Source organism: Jaculus jaculus, chromosome 3, assembly GCF_020740685.1.
Source record: "Jaculus jaculus isolate mJacJac1 chromosome 3, mJacJac1.mat.Y.cur, whole genome shotgun sequence".
Taxonomy (NCBI): Eukaryota; Metazoa; Chordata; class Mammalia; order Rodentia; family Dipodidae; genus Jaculus; species Jaculus jaculus.
The window spans coordinates 1135131-1150657 of record NC_059104.1 but is presented as its reverse complement, the minus strand read 5'-3'; the positions used below and the strand labels follow the sequence as shown (position 1 = coordinate 1150657).

Below are 15527 nucleotides of genomic sequence, written 5' to 3'. Positions count from 1 at the left end.
CCTCTAGTCCCTCACTGCCTCCAGGCCTCTAATCACTTCCAGTAAATAGAACCCACGCTCTAGATGGGCCTACTCTGTTTCCAAGCCTTCTCTATGGTTTACCTTTTGCGTAACTTCCCTGGGCAAATTTTAAAAGTTCTAGTACAAAACTGCCCCCAAATCAAGAGTTTCTTTTGTAATAGTCTTTTATAAACAGGATATTTTGCAAGGTTGGGAAAAGTCAACATGAACAACACTAGATTTCCCAGAACTGTCTGAGGGGTCACCTACACAGGTCCAGCACAAGCCTGAGGCTATTTGTACACCACCGTGTGGTGTTCGTTGTAGAGAAGGACCCAGCTATAGGTCCTGGTGCTAAGGTGGATAGAGGCAGGACCCAAAGCAGAAAAGGAGGAATAGGCTGCCCACCCCCAGAGGGGCTGTGTGACAAGACAAGTGTAGGTAGGAGGCCAGTGTGGCCAGGATGTGGCAGGAGAGGGCCACCTGGCTGAGGGTATCTTTCTGACCTGATGGAACCCCAACCACAGTGTCTCCCCTGGGTCTTCTTGGTGTTCCACTGCCCCTAACAGTATTGGCATGGAGGGAATATTCAAGAATTACCCATGGAGGGAATGAACCACACTAATCCAAAGCAAGGTGGCCAGGGTCCAAGAGAAGGACTGATCCCTGAACCTCATGGTGCAGTCCAACCGGTGACAAGGACAGTGGAATCTATCCTCTCCACATCAGGGTGACCCCACTGGCCCTGTAGGCAGGTCAGGAGTGGGCTGATCACAGTCACGGCTGACTTCCTGGCTGGACTTTGTGGTTATCCCTAAGAACAGAAGTTCCCTGGGTTCTACCAACTATAGCACAAGGTTAGCACCAACACAGGCCCCCATCCAGGAATAAAACAAATGCAGATGGAGCCTGTGTGGGTGTAAGGGCAGCCTATAAGGAATTCAAGAAGACTTTAAAAGGGAATTTGCCAAAGACCACTCTCATTTTATTGCAATATATATGTTTTTTAATCACCAGTGATCTTTAAAAAAAAAAAAAAAAGACCTGAAACTTCAGCTCTAGATCCTGGATGTCAGGGCCTGGGAAGGTTAACGCCTGCTTCAGTGAGATATCTCCCACTATGGCATTGATGATGGAGGCACAGGTCCCACAGCGGGCGACACTGGTTTCCAGGTTGGGTGCAGTGCAGAGCAAAGTCTCCCTGTGGCTCTGTTCTTTCAGAAGGTTTCCTGACCCAGAAATAAAACCTCACAATGTGGCCAAGGAGAAAAAAGACCTTCCACAGGCCTGGAGAGATGGTTCAGGGGTTAAAGATGTTTGTTTGCAAAGTCTGCCCGCCCATGTTTGATTCCCCAGTACCCACGTAAAGCTAGAAAAGGCCTTCTTCCCAGACAGGATAGTGTCTTCCACAGAGGCCCCTCCCCTCCCGGCACTGAGGAAAGTCGGGGAAGGGGCTGGGGGCTGGGGCCCAGATGTCCTCAGTGCACCCTCAATGCCTGCACAGGCTGGGTCAGGGGAAGTGCTCATGGCAAGTGACTGTGTGAAATAGGAAGTCAGGAACAGTGCCTGGGCTCAGTGTCCCAGCTTCAGCCCCAGGCAGGGAGGGCAACACCTCCAGAAACTTCCCCTTTGCTTGTGGACCCCAAACTCACCCAAAGAACACAGCCCTACCCAGGCAAAATTAGCAGGGCTACTAAGGGTCCATGACACATAGGAAAACCCAGTGGCACTGTCCTCACACAAACTGGCCTGTCCAACTTTGCAGGCACAGCGAGTCAGTAGATTCCATGGGAAAAAACTTCATGGACATGGTAGGAAAGTAGCATGGAGAACTCAAAGGAAGGAGGATTCTCTCCAAGAAAACAGACCTGGTGTTTCTAGACCTGGGGTTCTCCATCTGTAGGAGCCTCCGCACAGAAGGGGTTTGGGAGCTCCCACATGCTAAAGGATCACAGAGCCATAGGGCTGAGTTTTAACATTCTCATGTTAAAATTGTAGTTTTGCTCCAAAGGTACCCTCATTGAGATGAGAGGTGGAAAAAAAACATGGGATACACTTTCAGTTATCGCTGTGATCTGAATGTTTGTATCCCAGAAACCAAATCCCTTGTGTGGCAATATCAGGAGGGATCTTTGAGAAGTGAGTGGGCAGAGCCCTCAGGAAGTGTATTAGCAGCCTGTTCCTTCCTCCTGCCCTATGAAGACACAGCTAGCTAATCCATCTGTGAAGCCCAGGCTCTCATGAAATACAGACCCATCAGCCCTAGAATGCCAGTGATGAACCCCTATTGACCACTGTCCAGTCTGCAGTCTTCATTCTACAGCCTAGTGGACTGAGCTGGTCAGCCAGGGAGGGGGCTGTGTTGCCCACTGAACTCTGCACCAGGTGAGCAGCTGGAGTCCGTGATGTTCACTACTGGATGCATGGAGCCCTTATCCCATAGGCTTTTGATTTTTTGTTGTTGTTGTTTGTTGTTTGGGTTTTTTTGGGGGGGCGGTTTCAAGGTAAGGTTTCACTCTAGCCCAGGCTGACCTGGAACCAACTATGTAGTCTCAGGGTGGTCTCAAACTCCCCACTATCCTTCTACCTCTGCTTCCCAAATGCTGGGATTAAAGGCATGAGCCACCATGCCTGACTCCCATGTATTTTTAAGCAGGTATTTCTGATTTTAAGATTATCTAGTTTTAAAACTGAACTAATCTCCATATGAGACTATCTTTCCACAGATACATTTCTCCTGCCTTTTCTTTAAAAAAAATATTTTGTTTATTCATTTGAGAGAGAGGAGGAAAGCCGGACATGGTGGCACACACCTTTAATCCCAACACTCAGGAGGCAGTGGTAGGAGGATCACTGTGAGTTTAAGGCCACCCTGAGACTACATAGTGAATTCAGGTCACCCTGAGCTAGAGTGAGACCTTACCTCAAAAACCCAAAGAGAGAGGGAGAGAGAGGAAGAGGAGACACAGAAAGAAAATGCGTGCACCAGAGCTTTCAGCCACTGCATACAAAGTCCAGACATATGCAACACCTTGTGCATCTGGCTTACATGGGTACTGGGGAATCGAACCTGGATCCTTAGGCTTTGTAGGCAAATGCCTTAACTGCTAAGCCATCTCTCCAGTCCTCTCCTGCCTTTCATATCCTCCCACTCTGGTTTCTCTGTGGGCTTGACTCCACCTACCTTACCTGGCCTACAGATCTCAAGGCACACTCTCCCCACCCCTCTCCCCGTGCCCTCACCTGTCCCTCTCACCTCCCAGCTATCTAACCCCCATCTACTCCGTGTTCAATATGATTTGGAGCTCTAATTCCCTCATCTGTCCCTCCCATGTGCTCCCTTCCCCGCCAAGACTTTATATTCCTTGTGCTCACACTGTGCCCAGACCAGCATGACCCCTCGCAGGGAGAGAGGCCTGCCTGCGTGGAGCCACATGGAGTGTGGAGTCCAGATCTCCTGCCCCAGCCTCTTTATCGTAAGTGATGCCTGGGGGTGAGGCTTTGCTCTGCTCCCAGGGCGGCCACCCATACAGTCCAGAGGCCCTCTGCTTCCATCTTTCCTTGTCTCTGCTTTCCCTCCTACCCTGGCTGACAGAGTCCAGGGAGGCAGCCTAGCAAATGTGTCTCCAGCTCAACCTTTCAACATCTAGGTCCATGGTCACCCAGTGCAGGCCTCTGTATGTTCTGAGGCGACTTGCTGACCAGAGTGCCTCCTGGGACCCTGGACTTTGGCTGTTTGTAGACCTTGTCCTGCCTGGGCTGGCCAGGCTCTTGGTCAGCATGGCCAGCTGTGCTTTGCTGTTCTGGAGTCTCATCCTCTTCCTTGTCCCGGTGGAGCTGTCAGGTAAGCATTTGCTGTTTTGTCCTTTTAGATGTGTGTGTGTGTGTGTGTGTGTGTGTGTGTGTGTGTGTGTGTGTGTGAATTTATTTGAGAAACAGAGAGAAGCATAGAGACAGACAGGGAGGAAGGGAGAGAGTATTGTATGTGAGTGTATTGGTACACCAGGGCCTCTTGCCACTGCAGATAAGTTCCAGACATATGTGCTACTTTGTGTGTCTGGCCTTATATGGGTACTGGGGAATTGAACCCAGAGCAGCCATTGCAAGAAAGTGAGTTTAACCACTAAGACACCTCCCTAGTCCCTGTTTCATCCTTTACAAAGGTTTTTTTAAGGGCTGAAGAGATGACTTAGTGGTTAAGGCACTTGCCTGCAAAGCCAAAGGACCAAGGTTCAATTCCCCAGGACCCAAGTAAGCCAGATGAATAAGGTGGTGTATGTATCTGGAGTTCATTCATTTGCAGCAGCTAGAGGCCCTGGTGTGCCCTCTCTTTCTCTCTCTCTTTCTCTTCCTCTTTCTCTCTGTCTCTCACTCTCTCAAATTAATAAATAAATAATTTAAAAAAGCCAGGCGGGGTGGCACACGCCTTTAATCCCAGCACTAGGAAAGCAGCAGTAGAAGGATCACCATGAGTCCAAGGTCACCCTGAGGTTCCATAGTGAATTCCAGGTAAGCCTGGGCCAGAGTGAAACCCTACCTTGAAAAACAAAAAATAAAATAAAATTAAAAATTAAAAAGAATTTTTTTTTAGGCAGTCTCACTCTATAGCTCAAGCTGACCTTGAACTTTTGGTGATCCTCCTGCCTCCATTTTCCAAGTGCTGAGACTATATCTATGAACCACCACACCCAGCCATCTCATCCTTGACAGTCCTCACTGGATTTGTAGACGATACAGTCTCCAGGGTCCTGAGACACCTGTGACAGCTTCATTCTCTCTCCCAAAGAGTTGTCACATGGCAACAACTAATGAAAATGATGAGGGGCCTTGGGTCTTCCAAAGCCATTCAAAGATGGCCCAGAAAACTTGCCATGAGGGACAAGACCTGGGGCAAGCACTGGCCAGATACAGGCTTGACTGTCCTCCCCTGCAGGATAGTAACATGGATGGGAGGAGCCCAGGGCCCATTGCTATCTATGGATAGGTAGGAGGGAAAAGCCTGTGACTGAGCCACCTGAGGGGACCTACGTATTGCCTTTTAGTTCACTGTGGTGCAAATCCCTCTGCAGTGGCTCACCCTGTCCTGCCTGTGCCAGGGTCCTTCCTTGTGTGGAGATCCCACTTACTCCCTAAACTCCCAGTTAACCTTTACTTGTGAGCAGCAGTTCACTCCCCTACACCTTCTCGCCATGCCACACTTGTCTGTTGTGTGCCTGTCTGGCATCCAAACCAGTATTTTTAAAAGATTCTATAGTATCAGGGACAGAAAAAGCTTTAACTGAGGTGCCGGCTTCTGCTTCAACACTCACCCTTTGCAATGTACTGACCCACAGCCTCTCCAGCCCTGGACCCTCTATCTATAAAATGTCAGTGTACCTGCCTCAGAATCCACTCACTCAATGGAAAAAACAAAAGGCATGCTTGGCCATGCGGGTGACCAGCTGGCCCTGAAGATGGGCACAGACCAGGCCCTGCCCACACAGCAAGAAGTCAGGAAAGGGAACAGCAGCGTTTGCTGGCTGAGACCCTGGTGGAGAGCACACGACTGGAGCTGGAGGAGCCTCGAGCACTCTTCACTGTCTCCTCATCTCTCTGTGTAGTGTTCCTTCCAGCCTCACAAGCCAACAAAGTTCTGGTGAGATGGAGGCGTGCAGGTTCCTATCTCCTGGAAGAAATCTTTGAGGGAAACTTGGAAAAGGAATGCTATGAGGAAATCTGCATCTTTGAAGAAGCAAGGGAAGTGTTTGAAAATGATGCTGTTACGGTGTGTATGCCCCCGTTGTGCCCACAGATTTTCTACCTTTCTCAGAGCAAGATTCATGAGCCCCTTTTCTCATGGTGGGATTTCACAGATGAGGAGCCAGACTCAGAGATGGGGGAGCTGACCAGCAGTTGGGCACTCCTCCCTTAGGTCAGGGACGTATCCCTGTAGGGAAACCAGGCAGTCACACCTCAATCATACCACAGCCTGATAAGACTGAAGTGTTGGAATGTGTCAGAGAATTTGGGGAAGGCAAAATCTTCTCTTGTACATACAGCAAAATTTTTTTGGCCTCCTCATACATATCAATTACATGTATCATCTAAAAATAGATAAGAATTCACTATTTTTTAAATATTGTATTTATTTATTTGAGAGAGAGACAGAGGAAGAAAGAGACAATGGGGGGGCTGGAGAGATGGCTTAGCAGTTAAGCGCTTGCCTGTGAAGCCTAAGGACCCTGGTTCAAGGCTTGATTCTCCAGGACCCACATTAGCCAGATGCACAAGGGGGTGCATGCATCTGGAGTTTGTTTGCAGTGGCTGGAGATCCTGGAGCACCCATTCTCTCTCTCTCTCTCTCTCTCTCTCTCTCTTCACCTCTTTCTCTCTCAAATAAATAAATAAAAATGAACAAAAAAAAAAAAAAAAGGAGAAAGAGACAATGGGCACGCCAGGGACTCCAGCCACTGCAAACAAACTCCAGACACATGCACCACTTGTGCATCTGGCTTATATGGGTCCTGGAGAATTGAACCAGGGTCCTTAGGCTTCATAGGCAAACACCTTAACTGCTAAGCCATTTCCCCAGCCCAAGAATTCACTGTTTTTAATTCATAAGTGTATCAGAAGACAGACAGAGGGAGTCAAAAGTAAGGAACAGTGAACACCTTCATATAAGTATTTCAGATACAATAGCAAAATATTTAATAAAAACTTCCTAGAGGCTGGGTATAATTGCATACACCTTTAGTCCCAGTCCACCAGAGGGAGAGGTAGGAGGATTGCTTTGAATTTGAGACCAGCCTGGAACTATTGGGTGAGTTCCAGGTCAGCCTTGGTAAAGTGAGAACCTACCTTGAAAAAAACCAAAACAGAACAAAAAGATTTCCTAGGATAGTGTGTGGCTCAGTGGTGGAGTATTTACCTAACATGTTCAAGGGCCTGACTCAGTTCCAGGCCAAATTAAAAACAAAAGGTTTCCTAATTTTATAGTAAATATATCAGTAAAGTTGGTTCTCAGTGTAATATTGACCTTTTCTCTAGACTATTTAAGTTAGTTCTTTTTCTTTTTGCAAGGTAGGGTCTCACCCTAGCCCAGGTGGACCTGGAATTCACTCTGTAGTCTCAGGGTTAGACGTGCGCTTCGCCACACCCAGCTTCTTTTCTTTTTAAAATTTCTATTCATTTATTTATTTGAAAGAGAGGCAGAGAAAAAGAGAGAATGGGCATGCCAGGGCTTCTAGCCACTGCAAACAAACTCCAGGCCCATGCACCACTTTGTGTGTCTGGCTGACATGGGTCCTGGAGAATTGAATCTTGGTCCTTTGGCTTTGCAGGAAAGTGCCTTAACCATTAAACCATCTCTCCAGCTCTTAAATTATTTTTTATTTTAAAACTATTTAAATTTTATTTATTTATTTATTTATTTGAGAGAGAGAGAATATGCACACCGGTGTCTCCAGCTACTGCAAACAAACTCCAGATGCATGTGCCCCCTTGTGCATCATGCTTATGTGGGTCCTGGAGAATTGAACCGGGATCCTTTGGCTTTGCAGGCAAACATCTTAACCCCTAAGCCATCTCTCCAGCCCCTTAAGTTACTTTCTTAAAGACTTCTATGAAGGAAGACTCTTCTGAAATAGACCATCTGTGGTGTAGCCATAAAAATCCTCTTTCAAGGACAAAGAGTGAAAGATTTTGAAGTATTCTGTTCTCTATCATTTGTCACATCATTCACATTGTTAGGGATCCAAGTGTGGTTAGGGGACACTCCACAGTCAAAATAACTCTCCTCATTTTGATTACCCCCAACACTAATCTTCAAACCCCTTCCTACTTTTGATAATGCAATCAGCTTATAAAAAGAAGTGTGAATTTTGGGTGCATGTCACCTGTTTCTGCAGAGATGTGGGAAGAAGCTGGGAAGGAGGTTGTGGTCTCTGGCTATACGCTGGAAACACCATCACCTCCCTCACCAAGGCATGGTGAGGAATGTGGTAACATGCGACATGTTATGACTTTGTTAGGTAAATATAGTTCAATATAAACTTGCTGTTAAGTACACAGAATTCCACATTTTTGTCTCCACCAATATTCTCCCATGGCTGAGTAAAACTGGTATGTTCAAGTCTGCAGGGGGGAAGACAGGAAAGAAGGCACTGATAACAGTCTTATGCTTGCCTTGGCAGGATGACTTCTGGAGACAGTACTGGGGTGAGTGACGTTCCAGCTTTGCAGCCTGTATTCTTCTTCTGCTCTGAGATGAGGCTCAGGATGGTCACCACTAGGGCCCATGGACTCACATTCCAACCTCTGGCTCCCAAGACCTGAAGTCTGGCCAGAGAAGAGTGCTGGTCTTGGGGCCCCTAAGGACTACTGTCAGAGCCCGTAGCCCATCTGCAGAGCCATGAGGAAGGAAGCTGCAAAGATTCCATCTTGCTGGCCTCTAGGGATTCCTGGGCAGCTGGGGCCCTGGGCAACAGACAAAAGCCCCTTCTCCATAGCAGGACCCTCAACCTCATGGCTCAGGCCCCTAGGAAGGTTTATGCTGCATGACATAAGTCAGCTCAAATTGTATAGAGCTTTGGCACCAAACCACATGTGTTTGGCTTGGAGCCTGCTCAGCATAGGGTAGGTGACAGCAGAAAAAGGAGACCCTAAAGCGACTGGAGAACATGGGGAAGCAAGGCCAGAGCAAGGGTCCCCTCTGCCCCCGCCAGCCGCAATGAAATGAACAAATTTGCTACCAGCCCTAGGTAGGTCTGGTGGCACAGGGCAGAGGTAGAGGAAGGGGGCTGACACAGGACACGGTGGTGATGAGGAGGGATGAGGAGGGACAAATAGCACCCAGCAGGGCAGGAGGCACTTGGAAGCTGGACTCTGCCCTAGTGGAGCAAAGCTAGGGAGGGTCCAAGCCCAGGAGGCTATGGCATGGCTCAGAGGCCTCCCATTTCCACAGGTGGCTCCCCATGCAGCTCCCAGCCCTGCCTCAACAACGGGTCATGCCAGAACCACATCCGCAGCTACAGCTGTACCTGTTCCCCCGGCTACGAAGGCAAGAACTGCGCAATGGGTGAGGCCCTGTTCACCTCAGTCCGCTTGGCCCCAGTAGATGAGGCTCCAGCTCCCAGAAAGCCCCCTCGAGCAGAGGCGGGGACTTCAATCCACTCACTGGCAGAGGGATCTTCCTGCCCCTCCCCACACAGCCTTCCCTGGAAAGCACGCACTGACTGCCCTCCTGTCCCAGAGAGGCCTCCCAGAGTTTCCATTTCTCCTCCTCCCAAACCCAGCCCAATCCATAATATGTACACAAGCTGGGGGGTAAGGTTGTACACTTATGTCTGACTGGCAGGCCAAAGGAAAACATTTTAGACAGAGAAGAATCAAAGCAAAACTTCATAAAATAGTGCCCCCCACTCTGATTTTGACAGTACTGAATTGAATCCAAGGACCCCCACATGCTAAGCAAGTACTCTACCACTGAGCCACATTACTAGGCTTTTAAATTTTTTTTAATTAATTTATTTATTTGGTTTCTCAAGGTAGAGTTTTGCTGTAGCCCAGGCTGACCTAGAATTCACTATGCAGTCTCAGACTGGCCTTGAACTCATGGCGATCCTCCTACCTCTGCTTCCTGAGTGCTGGGATTAAAGGCATACACCAACATGTCCTGCTTTTTAAAATATTTGTGTGTACATGCATGTTTGTATACACGTGGGCATGCATGTATATGTGGGCATGTGGAAGCCAGAGGTTTGGTGTCTCCTTCAATCACTCTCTTCCTTATTTGTAAAAAATACTTATTTTTATTTATTTATTTGAGACAGAGAGAGAGAGTGTGTGTGTGTGTGTGTGTGTACATGCATACACACAACAGGGCCTCTTGCCCAGATGCATGTGCCACTTTATGCATCTGCCTTTACATGGGTACTGGGGAACCGAACCAGGGCTATCATGTTTTGCAAGCAAGTGATTTTAACTGCTAAGCTATCTCCCCAGCCCCTCTCTAACATATTTTTGAGACAAGAGCTCTCACTTGAAACTGGAGCTTTCCAATTTGGTTAGAATTAGCTAGCCAGCAGGCCCAGGGGAACCTCCTGTCTCCACCTCCCCAGTGTTGGGATTATAGGAGTCCACCACCCTGCCTGCTTTTATGTGAGTGCTGGGGATCTGAACCAGGGTCTTCATGCTTGTATGGCAAGCCTTTCAGCAACTGAGTCATCTCCCTATCCCTTACTTTGTATTTCTGAGCAGGGTCTTGATAAGTTGCCCAGGCTGGCCTTGCACTCAATATGTATACAGCCCCAGGAAGACCTTGAACTTAAAATTTTCCTGCCTCAGCCTGCTGAGTGGCAGGGATGACAGGCCTGTACCGCTGGGCCCGGCTAAGCACATGTTCTTTAAGTACCCATGTAACTGTCCTCATGGGCTGAGGGACCAATTGCTGTTGATAATTGCTACGGAAGAAACTACAGTTAACCCTTTCAGTGCCTCTGGTAGCCCTGAGCCAGCTTGCTAGGAGAAGGTTATCCCCATCCAGCCCTCTGCTCCCAGCTCCAGATTCCTATCCCATCGCCTCCCTGGTACCCCGTGGATGACTCCACTAGACTGTGCTGAGGGCTTTGGCCCCCTCCAGCTACTCAGCCACCCACACTGGGTGCTGATCCCATTAGGTCCCACTCCCCTTCCTCATCAATTTGAAGACTGTTGCCATTGCAGGGAGAAACGAAAGTGACAGGACACAGACACAGACAAGCAGCACGTGCAAGCTGTCCAGGACAGCTAAAGACACACACGGGCGTCGTTTTCACTGCACCTCTGTGTGCAACCCCTGGGCACCTGAGCATGGAAACCTTTACATGAAGAGCAACAGCTGAAGAGAATGGGTGCACCATGGCCGAAGAGCCAGCCCCACGTGCAATGCGACAGAGGACCATTTCCATGACAGCATGACTGATTTTAGCCTTTTCTTCCTTTTCAGCCAAAAATTCTTGTCACCCAGAAAGGATGGATGGGTGCCAGCACTTCTGCCACCCAGGGCAGACATCGTACATGTGCAGCTGTGCGAAAGGCCACAAACTGGGCAAGGATAGCAAGTCATGCAGTGCAAATGGTGAGTCCTCACACAAGGGGATCAGGTGGCCCTCAGCCTGCCCCCATCCTTCTGCCACCATGGTTAGGGGTGGAGGGCTCTGGTTGAGTGCTGGATGCACTCTTCATGTGATTCTATTGCCCACTCTACCCCTAAGTAAAGCCAATAGCAGGCAGCTCAGTTTCACTCTGCTCCCCGTGGGCACCAGTGACTTCAAGTCAGCCAGCATTCAGATGAGACTCGCAGAAGGCACACATTAGACCCCACGTCTGCTTGGATGACACTGATTTTCTTCTCATGTTGCCACTGCAAACAAAGACAAGTGTGCCTGTGGGACCCTGACATCCGAACAAATCACACAAGAAGGAAGCAAGTGGAGTCTACCCAGCTTCCCGTGGCAGGTAACATGCATTGAATAAACATGTTCTATTTTATTACTAACTTCATCTTGTCATTTCCATCTTCGTGCCAAGGAGAGGTGATGACTAAGTAAATTGGGCTCCGGACTTGGGTGAACTCTTTACTGAACTCCATATGCTTTTGCTGAGCACAGGGTCAGCTGTCAACACTGCAATATGGCACTTCAGGATGAGGGCAAACCATCACCACTACTCTGCCTTGGCCAGAAGAGCATTTAGCCCATCACTGGTGCCTGAGTGCTGGAGGCTGTAGAAGTAGTGGTGGGATGTGGACACTGGCTGTCTCTGGAACCCAGACAGCTGCTCTGACTTACTGCCCCATAATCCTGCAACCTATCACTATTCAGTCTGTTTTCCTTTAAAAGGTCAGGTTAACAAATACCAAAGGAAAGGACTTCTGTGGTGGTGTTCTAATACAGGAGGATTTTGTATTGACAACAGCAAAGTGTTCATTACTATACAGAAATATTAGTGTGAAAACATGTAAGTATTTTCATGAATTTTTATGATTATAAGAATAAAATTTTAATTAGGAATTTTTTTTCAATGTAAGACATGTGATTTTTTTTTCTTCTGTTTTTTTCAAGATAAGGTTTTGCTCTAGCTTAGGCTGATCTGGAATCATTATGTAGCCTCAGGGTGGCCTGAATTTATGGCAATCCTTCTACCTCTGTCTTCCAAGTGCTGGTATTAAAAGTATATGCAACCACACCTGGCTGAATTTAGCTTTTAATAGAACTGAGGTAGTTAATGAAAAGTGTGTGATATGCTAGCAGAATGTAGGCACAGCAAGCAAATGCTAACCTTCAGCATAGGAGGAGATCACACAGGGGAGTAGATACGGTGAAACAGACGGCTGCGGGCCAGTGGAGCTCTGTTCAAATCTCCATGTGACCTTGGGATGCACCCTGCCTCATCTCAAGACTTGCCTGTGCCTACTTCTCCATCCCTAAAACTTGGGCTATCAATTCTCTCTATGGGAAGATAGGTAAGTTCCCATAATTATTTATGTGCTTGTGAACAAATGTAACAAACTTTACACTGAGCACAACTCATTTTACCCTGAAATATTCACATCAAAAAGTACCTAAGAAGCCAGGTGTGGTGGCGCACACCTTTAATCCCAGCACTCAGGTGGCAGAGGTAGGAGGATTGCCGTGAGTTCAAGGCCACCCTGAGACTACATAGTAAATTCCAAGTCAGCCTGAGCTAGAGCAAGACCCTACCTCAAAAAAAAAAAAAAAAAAAAAAAAAAAAGTACCTAAGCGCTGGAGAGATGGCTTGGTGGATAAGGCACTTACCTATAAAGCCAAAGGACCCAGGTTCAACTTCCCAGTATCCATGTAAAGCCAGATGCACAAGGTGCACATGCATCTGGAGTTTGTTCGCAGCAGCTAGAAGCCCTGAAGCACATATTCTATTCCCCCCCCCATTCTCTCTCTCAAATAAATAAATAAAAATAAACTTTTTAAAAAATGCCTCAAACTTCGGAACAGCTATATTCAGATCAGCCAGAAGTCTCCACCACCTCCTACCTCCTGACTGTTTCTCATGCCCTACTGTATTCCAGAATAAGAGCTTTGACTTTAGATGAGTGTGAAAAAGACAAGAAAATGAGTTGGCATGGCCCATGCTGATTGCCACCAAGTCCCAGAACACTGAAGGCCATGAGCTCAGTGGGGCTGCCCTTGGGTACAGCACTCGGCCAGCAATGGCTGAGAAGATAGTTGCTGACTGTTCTCCCACCCTTGAAGATGAGACAAGTCAGCCTTGATTGCTCATGATTGCAGATGTGGATGGGAGCAGCAAGGAGCCACCCGCAGTCATGGTCAGGAGCGCCCACGTGCACATGCGCTACGACGAGGAGTCGGGGCAAAACGACATCGCACTACTGGAGCTGCAGCGGCCTGTGCAGTGCCCCAGCACCGGGCTCCCTGTCTGCATCCCCGACAGGGACTTTGCTGAGCGTGTCCTCATCCCAGGGACCGAGGGCCTCCTCAGCGGCTGGATGCTCAACGGCACAGACCTGGGCGCCAAGCCAATGAAGCTGCAGGTCACTCATCTGGATGGGGAGGAGTGTGGGAAGACCCTGAATGTGACTGTCACAACACGGACAAGCTGTGAGAAGGGCAGGGTGCCCTCTGGGCAGTGGGTCGAGGGAAGTGTAGTCACCAGAAAACACAAGGGAACCTGGTTCCTTACAGGGATCCTGAGCTTACCACCAACAGCAGGGCAGGCACACACGTTCCTTCTCACTGCAGTCTCAAGATACTCACTGTGGTTTAAGCAGATCATGAAGTAGCTGAGGCTCAGCTAGAGAGTGTGGAATTCCAGATCTCAGCAAAACCACGGGGAGAAGCAGAATTCCTACAAGAAAAAGGTTGGTTGCAAGGCTGTCAGGGTCTACCGCTATGAGGCACCACTCCTCGGTCACTCCTGCATGCTCATGTTGCTTTCTTTGGAACTTTTTATCTAGACAGAGGCCTTAAGGCAAAAATGAGATATGTTAAATAAAATCAACCTATCATTCATAAATGAGCTGTCTCCTAAAACTGTCCCCTTTTCCAAGCTGCTACTGTGGGGCAAGAGTCATAAACATGTTTAGTCTGATGGTGTAAGCAAGTGACAGGAAGCTTGTCAAAATTTCTACTTAGAAAGTGATCTGCTAATCCTGCATGGCTCACTGACTGCCAATTTGAGTGAAACAGTAGCTCACTGCTGGAAGTGGAAAAGGGTCCACAGGAAACAGGAAAGCCAAGTGAGAGGGATACTGCAGACAGAGTTTAGAAAAAGGACCAAGATGCTAGACGTATAGCAAGGCTATATAGAGAAGTACCTGGAGTGCTGGGAAATCTCCTAGCCAGGTTCCAGGAAGGCACTATAACCTCTCAACTTTGCCACGTTACTCAGCTAGGTCACACTTGAGCCATTCCTTAGCCTCTTGTATCTTGGTGTCCTCATCTTTAAGGAATAATAGGAAGCAACATGACCATGATGCATTTGAAAAGGGCTGAATAAGGCTGAATGAAGTGAGCACACATGGAATCCCAGCAATGCAAGTCTGAGGTAAGACTGAATTGGAAAACAGTATCTTTTCTCAAAAAACAAATAAATATAAAAAGTAAATATAAAGGGTCACACCTGTGCACACACAGGCAAGGACTAAGCCTGAATATTCAGTGTTGACACAAACTAGCCACAATAGTACATGCCTCCTCTGTGTACCATAAACTAGTACCATGCCGCCCTGCACGCAGGCCTCAGCATCAAGAGCCCACACAGAAGGGAGCTACACACTGGTTTCCTTTCATTGCCAAGTACAACCTGCACTTGTTACCTTAATCTATCAGTTCTTTGTGTATCAGTGTTTACCATTCAGTTATTTACCAGATGCCTGCAAACCTTAGCTTCCAGCAGAATGAAATCAAGGGTGCTTACAGGAACTCCAATAGGTAAATTAGCAAGGATACCACTTTCATCAGAAATTGAAGGGTGTTTAAGCAATGGGAGGTGGGCTTTTCAGGGCAGCTCTGCAGAATGGTGCCATGGACAGATGCAGCAGGGGAGATGGGAAGGCAGGTTCAGCACTGGAGGGGTTCGTCAGTGAAATAGCTGCCATCCAGGAGCTGGACTCACACCAGACTGAACTGCTGATCAAGGGGCCACAATGCGTTTAGGGAGAGCAGGTCTGGGAGTAAGGAAAGCTAAGGCCATGCAGTCCACAGGCACATGTTGCTCTACAGCCCATGTGTAGGCAAGTTGGAAACTGATGCAGCCTATGACACGGATCACACAAGGGACCACAACTCCCAGCTTCTCTGGGAGGCTCTCTCAGGATGCTGGCACTGCACTCTGCAAGCCCTAGGTTCTGCCACAGCAAGATGTGAAGGAAGTTGCCTCAGGCAAGGGAAGATCTGTACCCCATGTCCCCATGGAGAAGGACACCCTGTCTGGAGGCAGTCAAGTAAGATGCAGCTACAGGGTGAGGGCCTGAGAGCATGGTGGCCTCGTCAAAACAAAAACAGCATATTCTC

General features: G+C 48.1%; 1 protein-coding gene across 1 annotated transcript; it reads left to right on the top strand.

The window, feature by feature from the left end:
- Nucleotides 1–3772: 3772 nt before the first annotated feature.
- Nucleotides 3773–13967, top strand: Proz (protein Z, vitamin K dependent plasma glycoprotein). Its single transcript, XM_012949854.2, has 8 exons — nucleotides 3773–3844; nucleotides 5601–5764; nucleotides 8172–8196; nucleotides 8942–9055; nucleotides 10964–11095; nucleotides 11393–11475; nucleotides 11859–11976; nucleotides 13284–13967. Exons 1-8 carry the CDS (start codon nucleotides 3781–3783, stop codon nucleotides 13793–13795), a joined length of 1212 nt encoding a protein of 403 aa, XP_012805308.2. The 5' UTR covers nucleotides 3773–3780; the 3' UTR covers nucleotides 13796–13967.
- Nucleotides 13968–15527: the final 1560 nt, after the last annotated feature.

What these genes read in the sequence shown, in the direction of transcription:
- Proz (XM_012949854.2), top strand. Translation starts at nt 3,781, where the DNA reads ATGGCCAGCTGTGCTTTGCTGTTCTGGAGTCTCATCCTCTTCCTTGTC. An exon ending in TTGAAAATGATGCTGTTACG is followed by an intron (nt 5,765 to 8,171) that starts GTGTGTATGCCC and finishes TTGCCTTGGCAG; the next exon opens with GATGACTTCTGGAGACAGTA. An exon ending in TACCCAGCTTCCCGTGGCAG is followed by an intron (nt 11,476 to 11,858) that starts GTAACATGCATT and finishes TTCCTTTAAAAG; the next exon opens with GTCAGGTTAACAAATACCAA.